General features: G+C 50.9%; 2 protein-coding genes and 2 pseudogenes across 2 annotated transcripts in view; all 4 read left to right on the top strand.

The window, feature by feature from the left end:
* The window catches only part of ATP5F1B (ATP synthase F1 subunit beta), a 247,805-nt gene that overhangs the window by 910 nt on the left and 227,164 nt on the right, over positions 1-19,731 (top strand). The gene's annotated exons all lie outside the window — the stretch shown is intronic.
* Positions 2,066-7,702, top strand: LOC105865617 (retinol dehydrogenase 16-like). The gene is made up of 4 exons (XM_020287551.2): positions 2,066-3,160; positions 5,011-5,269; positions 6,134-6,297; positions 6,893-7,702. The coding sequence occupies exons 1-4, from the start codon at positions 2,848-2,850 to the stop codon at positions 7,108-7,110; spliced, it is 954 nt and encodes a 317-aa protein (XP_020143140.2). The 5' UTR covers positions 2,066-2,847; the 3' UTR covers positions 7,111-7,702.
* LOC105865758 (retinol dehydrogenase 16-like) lies at positions 7,779-18,340 on the top strand (annotated as a pseudogene).
* Positions 12,645-13,857, top strand: LOC105865601 (heterogeneous nuclear ribonucleoprotein D-like pseudogene; annotated as a pseudogene).

Genomic DNA, 19,731 nt, shown 5'->3' with positions numbered 1-19,731 from the left:
TCCCTCAGCAGCACCTGCTCTCTGTCCCCCAGATATCGACCCTCCCCTACAGTCACTGTCCTGCCCTAATTGCCCACCTTTGGATCCCCAATCCCACATCCCTGACACCTACCTCTCCAGTCACATGGAGTAAGAGTCATGTATGGACCCTCGTCTCTCATTTTCTGCTCATTTATGCTGCACGCCTGTTGTATCTGGGAAAATTCCCAGAATTCCCAGGGCTTCCTCAGAACCGACTCTGAGTCCTCAGTGTTCTGGGGTCGCTGTGAGGGTGGTCTCAACAGAGAAAGCACTAGGAAAAGGGGACACAGACTCCCGGGCTAAGGTCCCTTTGTAGCTGGGAGGCACCTGCCTATGTCTAGGTTTTCTTCCCTCAGTGTAACAGCTGAGGACATGGAGCCTTCAGGGGACCTTGTGCTGTTGAGCAGATCCATGTTGGGTGTGAAAACAGCAAGTGAGCTCAGATTCATGGAAAACTTGAAGGGGGCTACACTTGATTGGTGTGGAGCACGTCAGTGCTGAAGCCGTGAGATGGCCAGGGAGGGTCGTCCTGGAGGACCAAGTCCCAAAATGCTGTAGGGTCAGACCACTGAGTGTCCTTCCATGCTACACCACTGAAAGCAAGACAACAGTTTCATATGCAATCCGAAGACACCAGCTTCTTTTTTAATATTAATAATTCTTTCTTTGTAAATGCACATTCACACACACACAACACACACACAAGGAAAACAAACTGAAATGAAATAAGAAGTGGGGATTCACTTGATAGCTCACTGGGGTGTTGTTCAGAGGCTAGACTCACCCCCAGGAGTGCTCTGCAGAGAGTGGGAGAGCTGTGAGGGTGCAAACCCCTGACCCTGCTGGGTTCCACTGGGAGGTGCACGTACCCTTAAGCTGGACCCCTGGCCCACATCATGGACTATGTATGAGCAAGGGACACCATTATCACCAGAGAACAAACATGGCCATAAATAATGTCTAAACTAAAGCAGTGCACGTCTCCACCCCTACCCCAAACCATCAGTAGAATCTCCCCTTGTCTTCCTCCCTGGCATCTATTATTAGTGAGGAAGCAGGTCACCTCCCATGGAGCTGTCAGGCCCTGGAGCCCAATCCCACAGAGTGCCGGGTGCCACAGAAGCTGCCTTCACTGCTTTTTGCTGCCCTGGTCCTCTCTGAGGAGCACCAGGCCATTCAGTCCCCACCAGAATCTGTCATCCCCACCGACCTCCTGATCTCCATTGCCTGCAGGGCATGTGGCCCTTCCTTTCTATGTCCCCACTGGAGCCTTAGACAGGCTGCAGCTGCAGGGCTTGACACAGGTTGCCATGAGCCTCCACTTCTTGTCTTTCCCAGCGTTGCTTTCTCTTTCCTACAGCTCCTCCTCTTCAGGAGGCCCATCCTAGATGGAGAAGGGGCAGAGGGCAGAGTGCTCCTGAAGCTGGAGACAGTGGTCTCCAGGAGGCTGAGCTGGGCTCCCCTGGGGGGGGGGGACTGTTCCCAGCAGGAGTCCACATGCAGAGACTGCAGGGCGCCACCAGGTGGCTCAAGTCCACCAGGGCAGCCAGGAGCTCAGAGGTGTGGCCCCAGAGCCTGGCCAACCTCCTCTCCCAGCAGTGCTGAGGTTGTCATTGTCACGGGGCTTGTGAAGGGGTCTCAGTGATAGGACTCTGGGAGTGTGAGTCTCCACACTATCCGAGGTTCCAAAGGATTTCCCCTTCTGCCCAAGTGTCCAGTGGAGGCCGTGTCCCTCTGTCTGGCTGCTCCCTTGGGACTCCATGGATTGCTGCTGACTCTGCAGTGGACTGGGAAGCTCCTGCCACCCCAGCAAAGGGTCACACTGCCGTCAGGATGAGCAAGGGTCAGCAGTGGGTGCAACGATTGGGAAATGTGTCTGTTGATGCCCATTGAGAACTCATGGTTGAAGGAAGTGCAAGTCCCTGACAATATTCGGGATGTGTGACCTGGGAGGGGAGGGCCCAGAGCAGGAGGGCAGAGGGCAGTGTACCCAGCACACAGGGCTGCGCAAAGGGCGTCTGCAGGAGGTGAACAGTAAACTCTGTGACACCTGCTTTGTTTGGGTTGTTCTTCTGCTCCCTCCCCGTGACTCTGGCAGTTTCTTTCCTGTGGGTTCCCAGCCCCGATCCCTTTCTCTCCCCTTTCTTCCCACTGAGGACTGACTGCCCCTTTGACATCTCATACTCCTGCTTTCCACAGACCTACTTTAACAGGATGGAACCTATTCCTTTTTTCTGTTTTCATCCTCTCCTTCCAATCCTTGAGAGACTGGCAATGACTTAGTTTCCTGGTTGATTCTAGTTCCTGAGCTGACATGGAAACCCAGGCCCAGAGAAGGATTTCAAACTACTGTGCTTGAACCCATGTGTGGCTACCCAGTACACCTGGGTCTTCTCTGTGCAGCCCAGGATGTCACTGTACGAGATGTGCAGAGACAGTTCTGACCCTCCAGGTTAGATGGAGTGCTATGTGTGCCATGGTGTGCATGTGTGTGCCCTGGTATGGAGACCTGTGTGGACGCTCATGTGTGGGCCTGTGTGGACACAGCAGGGAAGAGTGACATCGGTGGACTAGGGAGGCACTGCTGAGTGTCCCTCAGTAATATTTCCTTATGGGCAGGACTGGAGGTCTTTCAAGGGCGTGTATCAGAACTTGCAACAGCAGTGCCAAGAGCAGAGGGTGGGGTGAGGCAAGGGAGGGCTCCATGCCAGAGTGCCTGGAGGCTTCCCTGACAACTGCCACCCTCTGTGTTCCCTAATGCTCCTGTCTGAACACTGGCATAGGCTTCTTATACCCTAGACTGTGAGTGTCTGTCTCCCCAACAACATGTGGCTGTACCTGGCTGTCCTCGTGGGCCTGTACTACCTCGTGCGCTGGCACCGGGAGAGGCAGGTGGTGAGCCACCTCCGAGACAAGTACGTCTTCATCACGGGCTGTGACTCTGGCTTCGGGAACCTGCTGGCCAGACAGCTGGACATGCGCGGCATGAGGGTGCTGGCTGCGTGTCTGACCGAGAAGGGGGCCGAGCAGCTGAGAGCCCAGACGTCAGACAGGCTGGAGACGGTGACTCTGGATGTCACCAAGACAGAGAGCATCTCTGCAGCTGCCCAGTGGGTGAAGGAGCGTGTGGGAGACAGAGGTACTGCCCAGATTCCTCAAGTCTGTTTGTGCTTTCCTCTGTGTCCCCCTCTCCCCGGGACAGGACAGGGTGTCCTGTCCTGTTCCTGGGGAGGTGCGCAGAGTGTTCCCAGGTTCAAGTCCTCCTAGCTGTCTAGTCTTCCTCACCCATCAGATCTCCCAGGGCTGGGGGTGTGCATGGGGGGGGGGCCACTCCATGCCAGAGCCAGCCTCATGTTCCCAGCTCTTCAGCTTGTCCTTACCTGGGCCACCCCGGTCCATGGAGACTTACGATCAACCCCATGTTCAGAGGACAAGAGTTGACGACTGGTGTAAAAAGGCAGATCTAGGAAGGGATTATTTTCCTTTCCTTCTTTTTTGCACAGCAACACCTTGTCTGTCTTGTTATGGAGGATGAAGAGGACATGGATTTCCTTGATCAAAGAATAAATGTAGAATATGATCATTGCCCAAAATACTTAAAAATATAATGATAGAAGCAAAGTTCATCCTCAAATCATCATCTGCACATAAACGTGTTTTACACTTTGCTGTAATTGGGATTATATTTTGATCACAGTTTGTATCACATTGTATTCTTTCAAAGATGAACATTTTCTCAACATACTCAACAAGTTTGTAAGACATAGTGTTTAATGATTTAGAATATTCTTTCCTTGATGCAGCCTTACTTATGTAAAGCAGAGCCAGAGGTTAGATATCGGAATTTTTTTCTACTTTTTATTCTCTTTGTTGTCATCATGGAAAACTTTGTTTACCTGTATCTCTATAAATGTGTATATTGACTGTGTTCTTGGAAACAGATAGGAGACCCTGGAAAAGGAACATGCATTCCCAGAAGTGCAGGTGAGGGACTTGGGTCTCAGGGCCAATTCTTCCTGATCCACAACAGCCACCACCTGCCATGGCTCAGAGGGTTCTCTGCTCCTGCTCCCTGAGGTGTATAGATTGGGAAGTGTGTTGACATTAATTCCTTGGGATTGTGAGTTTGCAACTTCCAGAGATTATTTTCCCAGGATTGAGTTAACCTGGGACTGAAGTGGAAGGAGCAAGGGTGGCTTTCTGGTGCCATGGGAGGAGGTGACACGTTAGTGAGCAGAGGGTGGAGTCTGGGGACTGGGCAGTGGGGTGAGTGGGTCTTGTTTCCCCGAAAGCCTGCCCTTGGAGTTCCCAAGAACACCCTGTAGGAACGTTGGTGAATATTGATTGAGGATGTTCCAAGGCCAGTCCCCAGATCCACACACAGGATTGTTTTCCACAGTCTCCCAAATGCAGGCTTCCAGGTCTGTCCCTCCCCACCAAATTCCACCCAGGTTTTAGCCTTGTCTGTATTTTTCTTTTGTGTTTCTCTCTTCCTCTCTCCTCCATCTCATGCTCTTCCTATTCCTGTCTCTCATATCCCATCAATACAGAGATGTTGAGCATTCACTGTAGGAGCTTTCCAGAAAATCTCAACGTTTAGGTGAATGTGCATCATGTCTTCAACGACCACATTAATGTGTAAATAACCAAACTGCAGTGTCCGTGTTTCCAGACTACTGGATGCACAATATTTCCCCAACACCAGCTCCTGCCACCATCGAGTGTGGGGTCAATGCCCGCAGTCAGGAGGCTGAGGGCGGGGCCAAGAGGAATAACAGGAGGAGGAGACGTGCGCTGTGTCCTCAACAGCTGCAGCTTGTGCAGCTCCCTAACCCTGCAGACACCGCGCTGTTACTAGTCTCTCCTAGTCCACTTCCAGCACCCGCCACCCTGCTGTCACTCTGATGGGCTGGGAACGTGAACCCTAGCTGTGTCCACACTGCACAGGCACAACTCAGTGTTGCTCTCTCATCTTCCCACTGTCCCCAGGACTCTGGGGCCTGGTGAATAACGCTGGCATCTCTGTGCCCTCGGCCCCTAATCAGTGGTTAACAAAACAAGACTTTGTGACCATACTGGATGTGAACCTGCTGGGGATGATCGAGGTGACTCTGAGCCTGCTGCCCTTAGTGAGGAAGGCGCGGGGCCGCGTGGTCAACGTCTCCAGTGCCTCGGGTAGAGTGTCTATTACAGGTGGCGGCTACTGCATCTCCAAGTACGGCGTAGAGGCCTTCTCGGACTCCCTCAGGTATTGCCCTGGGATAGGGCCCTGCCTGAGTCCTCCTGTTCCTGGTCCTCTGTGGGAACATTTTGCCAGAGTTTGATTTCATCACAGATTTAGAGGCCCCTTGTTAGAGATCTCTCCCTCAGCCTTTTTGACCTTCCCCTTGTCTGGATTTAGCCAGACATTCCATGAGACCTCCTGTCTGTTGTGGTACAGGGAGGGACCCCGGGCCTATGAAATTATGTCACATCCTCTGAGCCTTCTGAGGAGGCCCCCAGACAGGACATGTGTGAAGCAGCTTGGAGGTGGGATACTTTGGCTGCTGGGCCCATGTCCGCAGCCACCGAGATGCTCGGGTGCAGGGAGCCCTTGAGGGGCGGGGGCGGCCTCTGACTCGGCACAGCACACAGCAGCGGGCACTAGTGTGAGAGCAGCAGCAGCGCAGCCTAGGACAGCAGGGGTTGCTCCCTGACCCAGACACTAGGACAGCTGAGAGGGAGAGGGACAGGAGAGAGAAAACCAATCCTGCCAACCCTTATAGGTGTTGTGACGCAGTCAGCCATGCTGGCCATGGCAACTTCCAGATTTGGGGAGGGTCCTGGCTGTGAGGGACATGAGGGGAGACAGCCCAGCAGTGGTGCCTGGCATGAGAATTTACACTTCACAACTAGCAAGGTGGGTGTGTAAAGGATTAAGAACATTATTTAGTTATTATACCTATGAATGGCTTCATCCAAATTCTTATGCCTTTTGGCTTACATTAAATACCCAGGCTTTCTAACTTATACCACCCAGGTAGTTTGTTAGGCTGGTATGGTTTACTGATGTTTTGTGTTTTGCCTTACAAGAAGTCTGAAATCCTAGCCCCTCTGTCTCTCTGCCTTGCAGGAGGGAGCTATCCTACTTTGGGGTGAAGGTTGCTTTGATTGAACCTGGTTTCTTCAAGACTGCTGTGACCAGTCCTAAGATACTCTCTAAAACTGCCAAGGATGTGTGGGAGAGGGCCAGCTCAGAGGTCAAGCAGATCTATGGCGAGAAGTTTCTGGCATCATGTGAGTGAGCTGTGGGCAGTGTGGAGAGAAGGAAACCCTTGTCAGGAATCCCACATCCATCACTAATGTGTCCCTCAGAGGTCTATCCTCCTGACAGGGCTTCAGAGAAGTTCAGCCTCTTGCAGAAAGTGGGGACCTGTAGCCTCATTTCCATGGTGGGTGCTCAGAGTCAATCAGTCACATGAAGCAAGTGTCCATGCTTATGGAAAATTGGGACCGGTATCTACCTGAACTCCTCATTATTTGAAGAGTGAAGGAAAGCAAGAGAGAGAAGACATCCATGGTCTCAGAGCCAGCTGGCATTTCAGGTGACACAGGAGAGACAGCTGGCTCCAGGTGCTCAGATTTCTAGTACTGGTGGACTCCTGCCATTGTGCAGTCCAGATTTCCCAAGAAAACTGGCAGAGATGTGTTAGTGTGCAGCAATTCTTCATGGGTTAAGCATGGGGCCCTCTTCAGGGAGTTTGCATGGATGATTTGGGCCATTGCCTTAGAGGGGCCATCAGATTATAGAAACTTTCCACTCTGAAGTTGAACCAAAAGCAGAAGCAATTGCAGGTGGACCTATTTATGGGTGTTTTCTCTTTGTGTACAGACATGAAATTAACAGAACGAATAGAAGGAAGATTAACACATGATCTGTCCCTGGTGACGGACTGCATGGAGCATGCGCTGACCGCCTGCCACCCCCGCACCCGCTACTCAGCTGGCTGGGATGCCAAGCTCCTCTACCTCCCCATGAGCTACATGCCCACCTTCCTGGTGGATGCCATCCTCACCTGGGGCTTTACAAGGCCGGCCAAAGCTGTATGAAACCAAGACCGGGGTGCATGGTTGCAGGGCATTGGCTGCTCCGTGAGGGAGGGGTACATCAGCTGGAGGGTTGTAGGCTGGGGGAGGGAGCTCTCCTGCCAGCAATACACCTGTCCCACCTCTTCCTCTTCCTCTCCAAAGGGTCCTGTGGGCTATTACCCAACACCCTGGTGATATCAGGAGCAAAGAGTTCTTCTGCTGAGGAGTGGGAACCCACCTGCACTTATTGGTGTCCTGTTGGCGTGAGTGGCCACTCAAGCCTTGAATCTCTTAAGTCCTGAGGATTCCACAGAATTGTCCAGAGTTGAGCAGGTGGAAGCAGGCTCAGTCCACACCTGCTCTGCATTATGCCTAGCCCCTGAGGTGTGCACTCACCTGGCCACTGTGTGCCCTCCCCCAGGATAGAAATGTCCTGGGGAAGCAGGAGCACCCCTGCTCTGATGACACCTGAGCACATGGGCCGAGGGTGGAAGGACAACCCTCACCCAGACCCCTGTCCCCTCAGCAGCCGGCTCCTCAGGTATTCACTGGAAGGTGGGGTCTTCCCTTGGTATCCTGACGGAAGACACAGAAACCAGTTGTTCATTTGTCTTGAACCCACGGGTGTGTATGATTTTCTTGTTTTAGAATAAACATTGCTGGTTCACCCAAGCACATTCATTTAAATCATGGCCTTAGGGTTGGGGGGTGCAAACCTAGTGGTGCAAGAGACAGGTGACTTCGTGGAGGTAGAGGGTGAGAGGTAACACCTGAGGAGGGGTTGAAGCGGGCTGGTGGATTATCCCCGAGTTCTCTCTGCTCTTCCTACCAAACAGGCCAGGAGCAGCACTTCCATTTGTCGGGCTTTTCAAGTGGCCTGGTGTCACAGGAATAGACAGAAGGACAGGCAAGCAAGAGGATGGCAATAAGCACTGGCAGGCCCCAGATCCCTTCCCTGGGGCCGCTGAGCCTTCCTGCCCTCACCAGGCTCTGTGTCCTTCAGGAATCAACCCTCATTACAGGTCATGGCAGTTCCCACTGGGCTGTCCCTCATGCCCCAAACCCCACACCCCTCCAACACCCTTCCTATGGCATGGAGTGAGAGTCACCTTTGGACCCCAGTCTCTCAGTTTCTGCTCATTTATGCTAAACACCTGTTGTGTGCTGGGAAAATTCCCAGGAATTCCCTGGGGCTTCCACAGACCTGGCCCTGAGTATTCAAGGTTCTGGGGTTGCTGTGAGTGTGGCCTCAACAGAGAAAGCACTAGGAAAAGGGGACACAGACTCCCAGGCTAAGGTCCCTTTGTAGCTGGGAGGCACTTCCCTGGGTCTTGGTTTTCTTCCCTCAGTGTAACAGCTGAGGACAGGGAGCCTTCAGGGGACCTTGTGCTGTGAGCAGATCCGTGTTGCTTGTGAAAACAGCAAGTGAGCTCAGATTCATGGAAAACTTGAAGTGGGCATTGGTGTGGAGCATGTCAGTGCTGAAGCCATGAAGATGGCCAGGGAGGGTCGTCCTGGAGGACCAAGGCCCTGAAAGCTGTAGGGTCAGGCCACTGAGTGTCCTTCCACTGAGTGCTCCCCCACTCAAAAGCAAAACCACAATTTTTCATGCAATATGAAGCCACGAGACTTTTGTTTTGTTTTCATAATTCTTTCTATACTCACAGACACACACATACACAGACACATCAGGAAAGCAAACTGAAATGAATTAAGAGGCTGGGATTCACTTGATAGCTCACTGGGGAGTTGTTTAGGAGGTTGGACTCACCCCCTGGGGTGCTCTCTAGAGCGTGTGAGAGCTGTGAGGGTGCAAACCCCTGGCCCTCCATGCTGGGCTACACTTGGGGGTCACCTGCACCGAGGCTTCACCTCTGGCCCACGTCATGGACTATGACTCAAAGTGGTCACCTTTGTCATGAGGGAACAATCATGGCCATGAATAAAGTCTAATGTAAAGCAGACATGTCCACCCCCCACCTTACCTCAGCACAACCTCCCTTTCCCTTCCCTCCTGCCACCTTTGTCAGCAAAGGAGCCAGTCTCAGTCCCGTGGAGATGTTCAGGGACTGGACCCAATTGTGCAGAGTCCCCAGGTGCCACCAAAGCTGACTTCACTCGGTCCCTTTGGTACCCTGGTCCTCTCTGAGGAGCACAGGGCTATGTGGTCCGCAGCAGAAACTGTCCTCACCTCCAACCACCTGAAAACCAATGCCTGCAGGGCATGTCGCCCTTGCTTTCTGAGACCCACGCTAGCCTAGGGAGGGGCTGCAGGCAGGACACAGGTTTTAACATGAAGACCAAGGCCCCATGTTTCCAGCTTTGCTTTTCCTTTCCTACACCATCTCTTCTTCAGGAGACCAGTCCCGAATGGAGAAGGGCCAAGGGCTAGAGCCAGTGGTCACCAGAAGGCTGAACTGGGCTCTCCTGGGGGACTGATCCCAGCAGGAGTCCACATGCAGAGACTGCATGGCGCCAGGAGGTGACACCAGTCCATCAGGACAGGCAGGAGCTCAGAAGTGTGGCCCTGGAGCCTGGCCAAATTCCTCTCCCAGGAGTGCTGAGGTTGTCATTGTCAAAGGGCTTTTGGAGGGATCTCAGTGAAAGGACTCAGGGAACATGAATCTCCACACTATCCACGGGGTCCAAAGAATTCCCCGTTCTGCCCAAGTGTCCAGTGGAGGCCGTGTCCCTCCCTCTGACTGTTCCCTTGGGACTCCTCAGATTGTTGCTGACTCTGCAGTGGACTAGGAGGCTCCTGTCACCCCAGCAAAGGGTCACACTGCCATCAGTATGAGCAAGGGTCAGCAGTAGGTGTGAGGACTGGGAAATGTGTCTGTCCATGGCCATTGAGAATTCATGTTTGAAGGAAGTAGAAGTCCCCGAGAAGATTCGTGGTGTGTGATCCAGCATGGGAGGGCCCAGAGCAGGAGGGCAGAGGGCAGTGTACTCACCACCCAGGGCTGGGCAAAGTGTGTCTGCAGGAGGTGAACAGTAAACTCGGTGACACCTGCTTGTTTGCGTCATTCCTCTGCTCCCTCCCAGCAACTCTGGGGAGGTTTATTCCTGTGGGATCCTAGTCCCGTTCCCTTTCTATTCCCTTTCTTGCCACTGAGGTCTGACTGCCCCTTGGACATCTCATACTCCTTCTTCCCAGAAACTATCCTAGCAGGAGGGGACCTCTCTGTTTTGCCTTCTCCTTCCAATACTAGAGAGACTGGCAATGACTTGGTTTCCTGAGTGATTCTGGGTGCTGACCTGATGTGGAAACCCAGACTCAGAGAAGGATTTCAAACTAATGTGACTTCAATCCTGGTGTAGCTTCTGAGCACAACTGTCTCTTCTCTGAGCAGCCCAGGATGTCACTGTACGAGATGTGCAGAGACAGTTCTGGCCCTCCAGGTTAGATGGGGTGCTATGTGTGCAATGGTGTGCATGTGTGTGCACTGGTATGGAGACCTGTGTGGACGCTCATGTGTGGGCCTGTGTGGACACCTGTGTGGGCAGAGTGACATCGGTGGACTACGGAGGCATTGCTGAGCAGTAAAATTTTCTTATGGGGCAGAACAGGAGGTTTTTCAAGGGTCTGTCTGTATCAGAACTTGCAACACCAGTGCCAAGAGCAGAGAGTTGGAGTGAGGAAAGTGAAGACTCCCTTCCAGAGTGCCTAGAGGCTTCCCTGACAACTGCCACCCTCTGTGTTTTTTAGTCCTCCTGTCTAAATACTACCCATAGTCTACTTGTACCCTACTCTGTGTGTGTCTGTCTCCCCAATAACATATGGCTGTACCTGGCTGTCCTCGTGGGCCTGTACTACCTTGTGCGCTGGTACCGGGAGAGGCAGGTGGTGAGCCACCTCCGAGACAAGTACGTCTTCATCATGGGCTATGTCTCTGGCTTCGGGAACCTGCTGGCCAGACAGCTGGACATGCGGGGCATGAGGGTGCTGGCTGCGTGTAGGACAGAAAAGGCGGTCGAGCAGCTGAGAGCCCAGATGTCAGACAGGCTAGAGACAGTGACTCTGGATGTCACCAAGACAGACAGCATCACTGCAGCCGCCCAGTGGGTAAAGGAACGTGGTAGAGACAGAGGTGCCCCCAAGATTCCTCTTTGTGTCTCTTTCCTATCTCTCTGGGAAGGGTAAACACTTTGTCTGTTAACTGGGAAGAGTCCCAAGATGTCTGGATTTTCAAGGACTGTGAGCTCTGTGTTTTCTGGAGCAGAAGTCCTAGAATGAATGAGCCTGAGCCACAGGGTCAGAGGAGCACAGCCTGTGTTTAGGGTCGACTCTCTGCAGGCAGGTTGTGCCCTTGAGCTAGACCTTGAGCCTGGCATGGGATAGTGGGGGCCTGGGCCAGGCTGGATCCAGGCTCATGATCTCAGCATTTCTTACTGGTTCCTCACACTTGTCCCCCCGAGGGCTCTGAGATTATCTGTCCTCACTTGACTCATGAGGATGGAGGCTTAGAGCACTGAAGAAACTTCGTATGAAATACTCAGTGATAATTCCTGTTCTTGTGCTACATTGCACTGCCTGTTCTTTTTGTGAAAACGGAGATGATGGATTTCTTTGTTTTCATCAGAAATATAAAACATGTGAAACTGTCATTCTCTAGCGTAAAAAAAAAAGAAAAAAAAAAGAAATGTAAAACATGCTCATAGAGGAAAATGTAGAAGAGGATAAAGGTAAAACAACATTCATGGTAATCCCACCCTCCAGAGTTAATTACTCTCTACCTCATGTATACTGGGATCAGCTTTATACCATCCAATCTCTTCCAAAATATAATATTCAACGTCTGCATATCATGCTGAGAGAATATAATTTATTTAAGCAGTCCTATGTTGTTGGATACTGAACTTAGTTTCCCACTTTTCCTGGCATAAATAACATCTCAGCAAAGATTCTGTAATATGGTTTGTTCACATGCTTAGCAATGTTAGTCAAGTAAAATAATTGGATCAAAGAATACTCATTTCTTAAAGGCCATGAATGGTTTCTGTGTGGGGTAAGGACTCATATTCCAAGGCCTTATTCTCTTTCCAATATTCCTGCATTCAAACTCTGTCTAACTGCACCCCTGGGCCTAGCCCAGGAAAAACCCTGGCCCTACTGAGCTTCGGTCTGTAGGTGGGGAAGTCAGGCTATTTCAAATCCTCCATGTCATGTTTTTGTTCCTGCATATCTTGCACACAGTCTTCATGAGGGCTAAGTGGGCTGGGGCGCCGTGAGGTGATGTCAAGGGTGGACTTTGGGGAGAGTGGAAGGAGAGGTTGACACGGCCTGGGGCCAAGGGTGCCATCTGGACACTGGAGTGTCCTGAGACCTCCTCCCTGTCTGTCCTGTGTGTCCACTCCATGGTGAGCTTTGGAATACCCAGGTAGAGATGGTCAACTTTGCTTCCTGAGCAAATATTGCCTCAAAAGTGGTGCAGGTTGCTCTTCCGCCGCCATCTTAAGCCCGGCTCCGAACGCCCCGCCGCCGCCGCCGCCGCCGCGACCCGCTCCGCGCGCCCGCACCCCGCTCCGCGCGCCCGCACCCCGCTCCGCGCGCCCGCACCCCGCGCCCGCCGACAGCGCCGCCGCCGCCATGGAGGACATGAAGGAGTACAGCAACATCGAGGAGTTCGCAGAGGGCTCCAAGATCAACGCGAGCGAGAACCAGCAGGATGACGGTAAAATGTTTATTGGAGGCTTGAGCTGGGATACGAGCAAGAAAGATCTGACCGAGTATTTGTCTCGATTCGGGGAAGTTGTAGACTGCACGATTAAGACAGATCCAGTCACGGGAAGATCTAGAGGATTCGGATTTGTGCTGTTCAAAGATGCTGCTAGTGTTGATAAGGTTTTGGAACTGAAAGAACACAAACTCGATGGCAAATTGATAGATCCCAAAAGGGCCAAAGCTTTAAAAGGGAAAGAGCCCCCTAAAAAGGTTTTTGTGGGTGGATTGAGCCCAGATACTTCTGAAGAACAAATTAAAGAACATTTTGGAGCCTTTGGAGAGATTGAAAATATTGAACTTCCCATGGATACAAAAACAAATGAAAGAAGAAGATTTTGCTTTGTCACATACACAGATGAAGAGCCATTGAAGAAATTGTTAGAAAGCAGATACCATCAAATTGGTTCTGGGAAGTGTGAAATCAAAGTTGCACAACCCAAAGAAGTATATAGGCAGCAACAGCAGCAACAAAAAGGGGGAAGAGGCGCTGCAGCCAGTGGATGAGGTGGTACTAGGGGTAGAGGCCGAGGTCAGGGCCAAAACTGGAACCAAGGATTTAATAACTATTATGATCAAGGATATGGAAATTACAATAGTGCCTATGGTGTTGATCAAAATTATAGTGGCTATGGCGGATATGATTATACTGGGTATAACTATGGGAACTATGGATAAGGACAGGGATATGCAGACTACAGTGGCCAACAGAGCACTTATGGCAAGGCATCTCGAGGGGGTGGCAATCACCAAAACAATTACCAGCCATACTAAAGGAGGACATTGGAGAAAACAGGAAGGGATGCTAACCCATCTTGCAGGACGACTTTGAAGATTGGTCTTCTGTTGATCTAAGATGATTATTTTGTAAAAGACTTTCTAGTGTACAAGACACAACTGTGTCCAACTGTATATAGCTGCCAATTAGTTTTCTTTGTTTTTACTTTGTCCTTTGCTATCTGTGTTACGACTCAATGTGGATTTGTGTTTATATATATTTTATTTGTATGATTTCATGTTAAACCGCAAATAAATGCTTCCTTATGTGATTGTTTTTCTGCGTCAGGTACTACATAGCTCTGTAAAAATGTACTATTTAAATCAGCAATAATTAAAGCACTGTTTATTTTGAAGGGAGTATTGATCCCAAGGGAGACATTGTGGTCCCTTACAAGTAGCCAGCCACTTCGTCACCCTGTTCCCCAATTGGTAGGTGTATTTTGTGTTTTTAAGGCTTCTTCTCCCTGTTAACTGGTGTTTCCATCACACCTTTGAATAGCATTCTTTCCCCTGTGGATATCTGAAGACACTGTTATGAGACTGTCATAGTATTGTGATTAATGGAAGCTTTCTAGTAGACCATGTGTCTTCTGGACTGTATTTTTAAGAAAAGTACCCTTTGAAACACAAAGATAGTAGCTCCTTTTACTTTGTTCCTGTCTCTGGAAAGCCATTTTTAGTTGCTAATTATTTTGGCTTTAGAGTTAAATCAGTGGTCTGCTAGAAAAAGCTTCAGCTAATACAGCGCCATGACTATAATTCTGATAAAAAATGCAGATATCCAGAGGACAAAGCTCTGTCAAACTGTACGAGCTACAGTTTAAGAGCGTTGGAAGTAGTTAAAACACAAGGCTTTGGCAGATAAGTAGGTATGAGATTATCCACTGAAGTTAGACTAAAGTTTGAAGTAGAGGCAGAATAACTGATTTAGTTGTATTCTGTTGGTATGTCAGCCACCACAACACTAAAAGTATTTTCCATTTGGGCATTCTTAGGAAAAGTTTGTATTACAGTTAACTGTTATGCTGTGTAAGTTAGAAAAAGTCATGATAGTAAATCTCATTTTTAATGCAGTTAGTGCATGAGCAAAGTAGTTAAGTATTTCCATATTCAGACATAGGAAGGAATAGTGGACAAGGTATCTTAAGGCTTAGGTGTGTGAATGTTGATCCAAGTGTGACTGAGTCATTATAGCGGATCTTCTGATGTGTTGAAAAACATCTAGGCTTTAGAAAGACCTGGGTAAATAAAAGCTTTGAATTTTGCCTTCAGTGTCGTTACTTGGATTCAGGGAAGCTTGTTTCCCTGTTAGCTGCTGGGATTGGCATACATGTTCACATGCAGAGTAGCTTATCTCAACCAGTGTGGACTTTTCTTTTTTAATTTGGTGCCTATAATTCACGTTGTTCCACTGATGTTTGCACTTCTGGGCTATGAAGTTACAATGCTCTCGGTGTTTTTTGCTCCTGTTTTGCTATTTGAGTTTACACCCAGGCCAAGGACCAGTGTTGGCTATTGCAGGGGGTTGTGTTTACTTTCTGAATCACACACGGCTTTACGGAATGGAAAGGGAGTTCATTTAAGTTGTGTTGTCAGTAGGTGCAGTGTCTAGGGTAGCGAATCCTGTAAATTCAAATTTATGATTAGGTGACAAGTTGACATGGAGATTGTCCTTTTCCCTGATCAAACATGAATAAAGACTTTTTAAACAACAACAACAAAAAAAGTGGTGCAGGTTGCATCACAGCCTGTCCCCAGATATCCAAAGGGGGCCTGTTCTGTAAGCTCCAAGTCTGGATTTTAAGTGTGTCTCTCCCAACCAGGTTATAGAAAATAATTATTCATGGGTCTTTTTGTCTTTCCCTTTTATTCTTCCTCTTCTCCGCTTTTCCCTTTACTTCTTTTACACTATTCCTCTTTTACTGTCTCTGTCTCTTTCCCCTCATGAGATATTTGATGAGCATTCACTCTATTTTCTAACCTATGTTCATGCACTTAACAAAGTTGGGTTTATTGCATGCTGGTTTCCAGGAACTGGGAGCAGAGATGATAGGACCATTCTTAACTTCTAATACCTTGAAGAATATGGAAACCCTGATACCCTCCCCCGAGTCTTTTCCCCATACCAAGTAGCACATTCTTCTTGACTCCATAAATAAACTCAACTGGAATGTGAACTTGAACCCTAGCTCGATCCCCACCACACATACACAATACAGTGTTGCTGTCTTAATTTCCCACTGTCCCCAGGACTCTGGAGCCTGATGAATAATGCCGGCATCTCCTTCTCCTCGGCCCCCAATAAGTGGCTGACCAAACGAGACTTTGTGACCATACTGGACGTGAACCTGCTGGGGATGATCGAGGTGACTCTGAGCCTGCTGCCCTTAGTGAGGAAGGTGAGGGGCCATGTGGTCAACGTCTCCAGTGTGGCGGGTAGATTGTCCCTTGTAGGTGGCAGCTACAGCATCTCCAAGTTCGGTGTAGAGGCCTTCTCAGATTCCCTCAGGTACTGCCCTGGGATAGGGCCATGCCTGAGTCCTCCTGTTCCTGGGCTTCTGTGGGAGCATTTTACGGGGTGTTGATTTAATTACACCTTTAGAGGCAATCTCTCTCTTTGGCCCTATCCCTTTCTGGATTTAGCCAGTTAATCCTTGGGACCTGCTGTCCTTGTTCTAGTAGAGAGATAGGCCCCAGGCCTAAAAATTATGTCACATCCTCTGAGCCTTCTGAGGAGGCCCCCAGACAGGACATGTGTGAAGCAGATGGGAAGTGGGATAATTGGCTGCTGGGCCCATGTCCGCAGCCACCGAGATGCTCGGGTGCAGGGAGCCCTTGAGGGGCGGGGGCGGCCTCTGACTCAGCACAGCACACAGCAGCGGGCACTAGTGTGAGAGCAGCAGCAGCGCAGCCTAGGACAGCAGGGGTTGCTCCCTGACCCAGACACTAGGACAGCTGAGAGGGAGAGGGACAGGAGAGAGAAAATCATTGTTGCCAACTCTTAAAGGTGTTGTGACCAAAGCAGCCCCCAGATTTGGGGAGGGTCCTGGCTGTGAGGTCTAAGCTGAGAACTGAAGTCTGGCACCTGCTAAGGAGGTGTAGACAGGGTTCCTGATGGCAGGAAAGCTTGAACCCCGGACCAGGTGAGAGTCGGCTGACCACCCGTGCTGCAGTGTCTTCCTGGGCCAAAGGACAAGGCCAGGACAGGTGTAGGGAGCTGGGCAGGTGGGCAGGAGTGGGCTGTGGGGACCTATTGGCCTCAGACACTTGCCAAACTTCATGCTGTTGGCTGTGGAACCTATGGGGGGATGTACTGAAGGTGGCTGATTGGTGTAACAGGCATCTGGACACCCATGGGCTGCAGGGAGCAGAACGGCTGTGCGTGTGGGGAGCCCAGACTGAAGGCAGAGGGATGCTCCCCAGAAGACAGCCCCAGCAGCCCCGCTGACAGATGGCCAGGGAGTCACAGGGCAGAAGAGGGAGGAAGGGGACCGAGGAGCATAGAGGGTAAAATGGGTGAATCCTGGTGATGCTCTGGATGTGAGGGGCGAGGGGGAGATAGCCCAGTGGTGGTGCCTGGCAGCTGATTCCAGGGCATTCAGAGCCAGTGAGCTCTGTGTGTAAAGTATGTCATCCCTACACACAGGCAATGCCATCGTCACAATTGTTGCCGGACTTCTGCTGCACTTCCCAACATGCCAAGCTTTCTGGCTTATCCTACCACCATCCTGTGTTGAATCTTGTTTGGTTTTATTTGTTTCTTGTGTTTCATCTCCTAGACCTCTGAACTCCTTGCACTCGGCCTGTCTGTGTTGCAGGAGGGAGCTCGCCCCTTTGGGGTGAAGGTGGCTGTAGTTCAGCCTGGTACCTTCAAGACGAACATGACCAACACTGAGAGAGTTTTTCTGCAGGTCCAGGAGGTGTGGGACCGGGCCCCACCCGAGATCAAGGAGCTCTATGGCGAGAAGTTTCTGGCATCCTGTGAGTGCACTGTGCACAGTTAAAGAAGTAAACTGGGACATCATTAGTGCCTCCAACACCGTGAGGGTCTGTCTTTCTGACGGGTAGGGGAGAGAGGCAAGTTCAGCCTTGCCACAAAGTGGGGACCTTCAGCCCCGCTCCCAAAGTGCCGTGTGGTCAACAGGTCACCTACAGAAAAAATCCAGTCTCACCAAAATTGGAACCACTGTTTCACCTGGTCCCCTCATTATTTTGAAGGGGAAACTAAAGACAGAAGGGGAAGATATCATGGACTCATGGCCAGCTGGGTTTGGAGATGGCTGGTTTTCCTACGCTTAGACTCAGTTAGCAGAGACCTTCAATTTATGGGATCCCGATATTCCCAGGATGAGAGGCAGCAGGTGGCTTAGTGTGGACCAGGTGTCCCTGGGATAAGGATTGGCCTTATGGTTCCCTGGGGAACCTGCATTGATTATATTTGAGGCACATCTCTGTGGGGACTCAGGAATTCTTAGGAACTTTCCTCCTAACTTAGAGCCATGATAGGGAGGAGAGGGATGTTTCCACTCCATTAAGGCTGTTTTCTCATCTTGAACAGACCTCAAATTACTATCTGAACACCTTTTGGCAATATGCAATGAGAATCTGTCGGAGGTGACAGACTGCATGGAGCATGCGCTGACAACCTGCCACCCCCGCACCCGCTACTCAGCTGGCTGGGACGCCAAACTCTTCTACCTCCCCATGAGCTACATGCCCACCTTCCTGGTGGACGCCATCCTCACCTAGGGCCTCCCAAGCCTGGCCAAAGCCCTGTGACGCCGGGACTGTGGCACTTGTTTGGGTGGGGTTGTATTCTGTGAGGGGGTGTTTCTCCTAGGGAGAGGAAATAGAGTGGAAGGTGAGAACTCTCATGTCAGCAGGTCACCTGTCGTACCTCTGTCCTCACCTCTGGTCGTGATGGGTGAGGGGTGATGTGTCACAGTATGGGAAATAGAGAGGTGGGAGGGAGCTCTCAAGTCTGCCGGGTCATGTTTCTCACCCTCTTCCTCACATCTGCCCTAAGCTTTTCCTGCGACATTAGGCAGGACTCTGGGGATGTTAGGAGAAAAGAACCACATTTGCAGCTTAGGAAGGGAGACCCAGTCACATATATTGGCATCTTATTTCTTTAGGCTGTCACTCAAGTCTCTGACCTCAGGACTCACATGCCACCCTAAGGAATGCACACTTTGGGGAGGGCAGGAGCAACTGGGGTGAATGGGTCAGCCCACAGCTGCTCTGCCTCCTGTCCCCCTCATCAAGCTATGCCTTGCCTGGGCAGTCTACACCCTCCTACAGGATGGAAATTGCCCCAAGAGGAGGGCTCCCTCCTCTGGAGGTACCTGTGCACATGGGGTGGGAATGGGGAGGGCAACCACCAACCTGACCCATCAGGCCTCAGGGCCAACTCAGCACGGAGACCTGTCATCTGAGAGTGGCAGGCACTCCTAGCCCTGGGAGGGAAAGCCCTGCAAGGAGTCCCAGAGGCTTCACACCGCCACTTCTATGGCCTGTATTTTCAGTTTCAGGCCAGGGGAACACTGCCTTGGCCAGCAGTAAACAGAGAGGCCCAGGAGGTGCTGAGTCAGGCCCAGGCCTATATTGGGGCAGTTCTGAGTCATCTCTACCCAGGTCCAGAGCCTACTTCTGGATTTTACCTGTGTCCTCAAGAACTAGGATACCCACTGCTCCTGTGCCTGCTTAGCCCCCGAGTGATACGGTCTGACTTCTCCCAGCCAAGACTTCCCTCTTCACTCAGAAGGCAGAGACTGTGAGGTGCTTCTCAGATCCAGTATAGGACGGGCTCTGCCTCAGGGTGGCATGAAGTAAGGTTTGCCTTCCACCCATGCCTGCCTCCTTCCCCTATGGGCTTTGGGTCTGCTCTTAAGGGATGGGTCCATGGTCTGACCACTCCCAACCCCCACCCCAAACACTCTTAGAACAGAACAGCCAAGCTCTGCTGGGCTTTCCGAGGGTGACACCTGCTTTATCTGATTCTGGGGCTGGCCAGACTGAGTAAACAGTGGAGCACAGAGATGCATCTTTTGTCCCTTCACTCTAGGGACCTCTGTGGCCCCATTTCTGTGTCAGACCTTTTAAAGTAAGAAGGTATGGGCTGGTGACCAGGCTCCTGAGGA

The sequence above is a fragment of the Microcebus murinus genome, chromosome 10 (genome assembly GCF_040939455.1).
Source record: "Microcebus murinus isolate Inina chromosome 10, M.murinus_Inina_mat1.0, whole genome shotgun sequence".
Lineage (NCBI taxonomy): Eukaryota > Metazoa > Chordata > Mammalia > Primates > Cheirogaleidae > Microcebus > Microcebus murinus.
The sequence above is the reverse complement of the archived record's forward strand: the minus strand, read 5'-3'. Positions and strand labels throughout refer to the sequence as shown.

What these genes read in the sequence shown, in the direction of transcription:
- LOC105865617 (XM_020287551.2), top strand. Translation starts at nt 2,848, where the DNA reads ATGTGGCTGTACCTGGCTGTCCTCGTGGGCCTGTACTACCTCGTGCGC. An exon ending in GGAGCGTGTGGGAGACAGAG is followed by an intron (nt 3,161 to 5,010) that starts GTACTGCCCAGA and finishes CACTGTCCCCAG; the next exon opens with GACTCTGGGGCCTGGTGAAT. An exon ending in GCCTTCTCGGACTCCCTCAG is followed by an intron (nt 5,270 to 6,133) that starts GTATTGCCCTGG and finishes TCTGCCTTGCAG; the next exon opens with GAGGGAGCTATCCTACTTTG.